The sequence below is a fragment of the Corapipo altera genome, unplaced genomic scaffold, assembly GCF_003945725.1.
Source record: "Corapipo altera isolate COAL_440 unplaced genomic scaffold, ASM394572v1 150, whole genome shotgun sequence".
In the NCBI taxonomy this organism is placed as follows: domain Eukaryota; kingdom Metazoa; phylum Chordata; class Aves; order Passeriformes; family Pipridae; genus Corapipo; species Corapipo altera.
Window position 1 is genome coordinate 1,819,133 of NW_020884941.1, and position 6,685 is coordinate 1,825,817.

General features: G+C 60.4%; 1 protein-coding gene across 1 annotated transcript; it reads left to right on the plus strand.

The window, feature by feature from the left end:
• The first annotated feature begins 1,812 nt into the window (after positions 1-1,812).
• On the plus strand, positions 1,813-5,681 carry HSPB8 (heat shock protein family B (small) member 8). The gene is made up of 3 exons (XM_027661699.1): positions 1,813-2,811; positions 3,853-3,916; positions 4,907-5,681. The coding sequence occupies exons 1-3, from the start codon at positions 2,433-2,435 to the stop codon at positions 5,058-5,060; spliced, it is 597 nt and encodes a 198-aa protein (XP_027517500.1). The 5' UTR covers positions 1,813-2,432; the 3' UTR covers positions 5,061-5,681.
• The last annotated feature ends 1,004 nt before the right edge of the window (positions 5,682-6,685 follow it).

Genomic DNA, 6,685 nt, shown 5'->3' on the forward strand with positions numbered 1-6,685 from the left:
GTTCAGCACCCTCACTTTGGGGTGTGCCCCTGGACTGGCTGGAAGACCCACAGGGGAGCAGCAGCACTGGGCCAGGTCCCCATGCTGTCCCCAACAGGGCTCAGATGGGCACCCAGGAAAGGTCTGGCCGTGGCACAGATGGATCTTGGGAACACAGGGCAGCATCCCCAGGTCACTCAGAGGAGAAGGGAGGCTGCAAGGGCACTTCATGCTTCCCAGAACTGATGTCGAGGGGTGGCTCAGCAGTGGGAGGCAGTTGGGAGGTTTGGAGTGACAACAGGAGCTAAATTGGGATGGCCCAGAGCGGGTGGGAGGGGACGTGTGACTAATGGGGATGAACGAGGCGACAGGCAGAATTCCTGGCCGGGGAGGGAGAATGGCCCGGAGCTATGTGGGAAAAATGTGGGACTGGGGTTGTTGCGAGGCTCCTGGAAACACAGCAGGACCATGGGGCTGCCCGAAACATCCTCGGGGCTTGTCCCCTCTCCCAGTGCTCTGGTGTTTGCCAGAGCAGGTGCAGATGTCAGTGCTGGAGTGACCCTACTGCCCAGCCACGGTGAGAGGTGCCCCGCTCAGCTCAGGATCGGTGCGTGGCCACGTCCCCCAGGACCCCCTACTGTCACCCGTGGGCAGCAAGAGCCCCCAGCCAGGCAGGGGCAGTCAGGCAGGAGAAGGGCATGGAGGGGGATGCCCAGCTCTGCTGGCAGCTGCCTCTCTGCACCAGGGGTGCTCAGCCAGCACCTGGGACCTCCCCAGGCATCTTCAGGCATCCCCCTTGGACCCCAGGGAGACTCTTGTGACACCAGCTGCCTCCACGGAAGCGGAGGAAGCCCTGTCCCGGCCCAGGAGAGGCAGCTCCCCGCCCCCAGCGATGTCACGTCGGTGCAGCGTCATTAATGCCACGGAGTGACCAGTGGCTGAATCTCTGCGCGGCCTGCGCTGCATTAAAGTCTTCCTGCTGCAATTAGTTCCATCAAGTCCATTAGAAAAATTGCAAATGCTGGAGAGACGGAGCATGAGGCAGAGCCAGGATGCGGCAAGAGGAAGTTCTTCCGTATCCAACATGACCCTCATTGATCACATCCCACCCTCCAACGCATCCCCACTGCTCGCCGGGGCGCTGCCTGGATCACCTCCACGGGGAGTCCCTCGTTGCCAGCGGTACCCCCTGCATGTCGCCCGGGCTAGGGCTGTGTCTCCCGGGTGGATGCTCGCTGGGAGCTCCCCCGGCAGCGCCGCCGCGCCTCTTCCCACCGCGCGGCTCGCTCCCGCCGCTGCCCTGTAATTAGCCGGCCGCGGCTGTGATTAGCGCCTCGCCCTCCCCGCACCGGGATTGCGGCAGGGCCGGGACACGCGGCGGAGCGAGGAGGAGGCAGGTACTGAGCAGCACCGTGGGGACCCTGCCTGCTTCCCGGGGTCCCTCTCCTTCCCCCAGTTAGGGGACATTTCTCTGGGCCCAACAGGTGAAGGTGGTCAAGGAAGCAGTGCTGGAGAGGGTCATCCTGTTCCCTGCCCCGCATCCCCCAAACACCCACCCACGGGGTCCCACCGCCCTCGCTGTGCTGTGCTGGGGGTGCCACCAGTGGCCCATTTCCCGGTACAGTGGTACCCGCTGGTGTGGGGACACGTGGCTTTACAGTGAGGGGAACAGCTTGGTCAGCCCCACCAAGGTATTTTTAACAGGTGACACTGGGGTGAAAGAAGCCAGCCCGGGCTATTTTGGGCAGGCAGGGCAGCAGGAGGGGGCAGCGGGGGCTGGGGCAGCTGCTGAAGTGCCGTGGCCCCAGCGCAGTCGGGATCCTCGGGCTAGCAGGAGTGGTCAGCTGCCACAGCCCGGATTCTCCACGGCTGTTTCATCCTCTCCAAAATACTCGGCTGACAGGGCAGGACTTGCAAAACACACCACCCCCCTCCTCCCAAATCCATATAAATAGTGCTCGCCCAACGGCTGGAAGGTTAGAGAAGTTTCTGGGCTCCAAGCTCAGGCATTTATTGCAGCTCCCAGCCGGGAGCAGCAGGGAAAGTTGCACATAAAGTGCTGGGGAGTGAGAAAGGAGAGAGAAGCTTTTTAATCTCAGGATACTTGGTTTTACTATTTTTTTCCCCTCTCCTGACAAGAAGTTTTATTTTCCTCTGCCCGGTCCTGGGATCGCAGCCAGACAGGAAGCGTTTTCTCACGGCCAGAGAGCTCCCTCCGTCCTTCCTGCGCTCTTCCAGCTCCCGGTGATTCAGCTTGAATCGATATTCTCATCGTCCTTCACCTGGTGCTGGGAAGGAGGGACCGTCCCCGCGCACCCACATCCCACCCGGGGTGGATGCGTCTCCTCCGGGACAGGCTCCCGGGGGAAGTTTGCAGCCAGGAACAGCCACATAGAGGCTGAGGCTCCGTGGGAGAGCCCCAGGGACACGCTCAGACCCCTCCGAAGGAAGCCATGGCCGACAGCCAGTTGCCCTTCTCCTGCCATTATCCCGGCCGGCGCAGCATCCGAGACCCTTTCCGGGAGCCCGGCCTGACCTCGCGCCTGCTGGACGATGATTTCGGCTTGTCGCCCTTCCCCGGGGACCTGACGGCGGACTGGCCTGACTGGGCTCGGCCCCGGCTCACCACCACCTGGCCGGGCCCCCTGCGTGCCGGGATGGGCCGTCCCTCGGCCATGGCCCCCGGCTACGGCGCCCACTTCAGGGGGTACCCCGAGAGCCGCAGCCCCGCGCCCTTTCCCCGCGAGCCCTGGAAGGTCTGTGTCAACGTGCACAGCTTCAAGCCCGAGGAGCTGACCGTCAAAACCAAGGATGGCTACGTCGAGGTGTCAGGTGAGAGCAAGATGGGACATGAAAAGCAGCCGGTCCTGCCGGCTCAAGGAATTGCTGTAAAATGCCAAAATCCCCTTTATTTTAAGGCAGTGGTAGCAGCCCTGTGCTCGGGAGCTGGGGAGGGTTTTGGGGCAGCTCCACAGGCAGTTCGGGGGTGCCATGAGGGGATCTGGCTCACAAGCCGTGGTGGTTTGCTGCCAGAATGAAAAAGGACACGTGTCCTTTGGGGTAAGTCTCCCTGCTTTCCACCCCGGCTGGCGGCACCCTGCAGTGAGCGGCCAAGAGGGGCCCCAGCCTGGCTGGGTTAATTATAGCCGGGGTGAGGCCGGCACGGAAGGAGATTCCCTTTAAAGGGGCCGAGGGAGAGGCTGGGAAAAAGGGAGCAGCTGCTCCACAGCCGCAGCCTGGGTCTGAGCTGGCCAGAAGCACGTCCCTGAGAAGTCATTTGATGGTGGGGACAGGGGGTGTAGGGTCCACCACATCTGGGGTGCCCACGAGTGCCCTCAGCAGCCCATCAGCCTGGCACTGATGTCCTCCACTGGCCTCGAGTCCCCTGGGCTGGGGTCACTAGAGAGGGCTTGGGGCTGCCACCCAGCACGGTCTCAGGTATTTATTTGGGCTTCACAGCATCACAGAGGGAAACCCCAGGTCAGGAGGGTCCAGGCAGACCCTGGCTGATGCTCCAGGCACAGGGACCCCCATCCTGACAGTGTGGTGGAGAGGAGCCCAGCCCAGTGGGGCCAGGGAGGAGGCTGCCACCTCCAAAGGTTTTATTATTTATTTATTTTTATTTTTTTAAGCCCCAGCTCTTGGCAGCCTGTGAGACCCCATTTTCTTACTGGAAATACGGCTGTGCTGTGTCCACCATCGCCTTCCCCACATGGAAAGGCTCCCTGAGCCCTCCCCAGGGAAAGGTTTGCACAGGGAAAGGGAAACAACTGCTCGGAAAACTTTCCTGTTGGGTTTTGCTGTTGTTGTTTGTTGGGGAAAAAAATAATCTCCTGGTGAGGTGCTGATGTGGGGTGTTGGCCTTCCCTGCAGGCAAACACGAGGAGCAGCAGGTGGAAGGAGGGATTGTCTCCAAGAACTTCACCAAGAAAATCCAGTAGGTACCGGTTTGCCTGGCTGAGCTTTGCCAGTCCCGGCTCACACACGCAGGGACTTTTTTTCACCCCAAAATCTGCCCTTCTGCAGCACGTGCCTGGCTGGTTCAGGCCACAAAGTGACTTCCTGAGGGAGATGAAGGAGGAGGAGGCCTTTTTTGGGGTGCTCTGTCAGTCTCCTCCACGCCCTGGGGCTGTGTTTGGGGAGGGCTGGGGCGCGGGGAGCGGGAGAGATGCGAGGAGCCAACCCCCGGGGTGCAGCGGGGCACGACGGGCTGACACCACCGCCAGCTCCTGACACCACCGCCAGCTCCGGAGCACATCCCCGAGGATGTCTCTGTATCCGTTTATCTCCATGATGTCACTCAGATCGCTATCGCGTTGACTCACCCATGGCTCACTTTGGCAACAACAATGGCAAAGTCCTGCAGAGGCAGCCGATGTGGGGGGCAGACCCCCCGGCCGCAGGGGTTAACAGGGAGAGGCAGCAAAAAGCCCAAGGCATGGGAAGGGTTTCCTCAGCTGGCAGCAGCTCAGCTTCACTTTTCCACCCTGAAGGAGCCCTGTGCATCCCAAACTCCCACGGGAAGGCTGGGGCGAGCGCTGCACTCCCTCCTGCTCGGCGCTCGGGCTCCTTTTACGGGCAAGGCTCGCGGCTGACGTGGGCTGCGGCACGGCCGGGATTTACTCCTGCTTTGTAGAGGCACAAGCGGCGGGTGACATCCCGTCAAACACATCTGCCGGGGAGATTAAACAGAGCTCCCACGGGGGCCAGGCAGGCCAGGAGCCCGCTCTAAATATCCCTGACACATTCCCAGGCACTACAGTAATAACAGAGGCTTTGTTGAGCCCCACACCCGGGCTGGTGCCTCAGCATCAGTGGTTCCCCACACACTGGGGGTCCTGTGTGAGCTTCCCGAGGGTCAGTGTCCACCAGGGATGCAGCATGGCCTGCGCTCCTAACCCATCCCATCTTTCCCCTCCTCCTGCAGGCTGCCCTACGAGGTGGATCCCATCACGGTGTTCGCCTCCTTGTCTCCAGAGGGGCTGCTCATCATCGAGGCGCCCCAGATCCCCCCGTACCAGCAGTACGGCGAGGGCGGCAGCGAGATCCCCGTCGAGAGCCAGGAGGCCGCCTGCACCTGAGCAGCCACCCGCGGCCCTGCCGTGCCCCGGCACCCCTCCTCCCCTGCCCCCTCTCCCCCTGGATCCCTGCTCCCTGGTCCCCTGCGGCGCGGCATCCTGACAGCCTCCGGCAAGGGTGACGGGTGCCGCTCGCTCGTAGGGATGGCAGCACCCGTCACCCCAGGGGGGGCCAGCTGAGAGCCGGGGCACACACCGGGTGCCAGGCCACCGTCCCCGAGGGCTTGTAGCAGTCTGAGGTGCCAGTAGAGATTTTGTGCCCACGGGGCCAAGCAGAACGGATGTCCTCCTTACGGTTGTTGTTTGCTCTGAGTCGCTCGGATGGGATATTTACAACAATAGCAAAAAAGGGCCATTTTTTTTCCTCTAGAATTGACATGGAAACCCATAGCCCTGTGTCTTCTCCTCCTCCATGAGTTGTTTTTTTTTAAATTACATCTCTGCAAAGGACACGTGTCCGGCAGCGGAGCTTGACGGCACAGCCTCCGTCCTGAGAAACGCAAACCGTCTGCGTGCTTTGAACGTTGGTTTGGGGTTTTGGTTTAATTTTTTTTCCTTATTTCCAAAGAGAATTTGTGCTTTTACTTGTCAGACCTGAGGAATAAAACCCAGTGGATGTTCTTAGCCTCCGCTTGTCTCAGCTGAGCGGGCGAGGGTGGGTGCGGGGCTGAGGGAGGGTGGCAGGGAGGAGGGGGGATGCCACCATGTGCCACCTCCCAGCCTGGCACAGGTCCTCCCCATGTGGTGGAAGGACAAGGGAGATGTGTGGGGATGTCTGCACTGATGGGTGAATTCCAAGTCCCAGCTAACACTGTGCTGGGGAGCCATCAAGCCTGGCGAGGACCATGGGCTCGTCCTGTCTTTACCCTCTCAAGGGGTTAAAAATGTTTTTCCTGCTTGGGGATGCTAAATCAGGCTCTGAGTTGGGAAATTTGGGGTTGCACCATCCTTCTTTCCATCTCACCATGCCACCTTCCCACCTTCAGCTCTGCAGGGAAGCACTTCCCAGCTAATTCCCTAGTGGAGGTTTCTGCTGGGCTCTGGGCTCATGGGGGAGAAGCACCATTTGTTAACACACTGCAGTGCCCGGGGTTGGCAAAGCTGAGCTGTCGATGGGTGGTGGGAAATTTTCCATCGATCTGTGCAGCACCTGGACCAGGCACCCAGTTTTCCATGTCACCAGGACCTCAGAGTTAAAAATACCACCTCACATGCTCCCCCCGGGCTCATTTGGGCTGCGGTTACCAACAACAGCCCATCACATGCTGTAAACCCCGGCCCAGCACTCGGGTGCCATGAAGGCACCCACATTCCAGGTCATGGGGTGGAACCTGGGGGCTCTCACCCAGTTTTACATAGTATATTTACTTTTTGGCAGTTGTTACAGAGCTGGGACCCTCTGGTGGTGCACAGCACTGCCAGCCCCAGGCTCGGCCACACGCCGGCTCTGCCGGACACGGTTGTGAGCACAGCAATTTTTATGAATAAAATATAATCCTTGAAATGGGATACTGACACCAGGATGGAATGCTGAAAAGTCATGAGTCACAGCCCTGTGTCCTTGTGCCACTTGGAGCCATCATCCCTGTGGGTGACACCTCTCCAGCACAAACTGTGCCTCCTCTTCC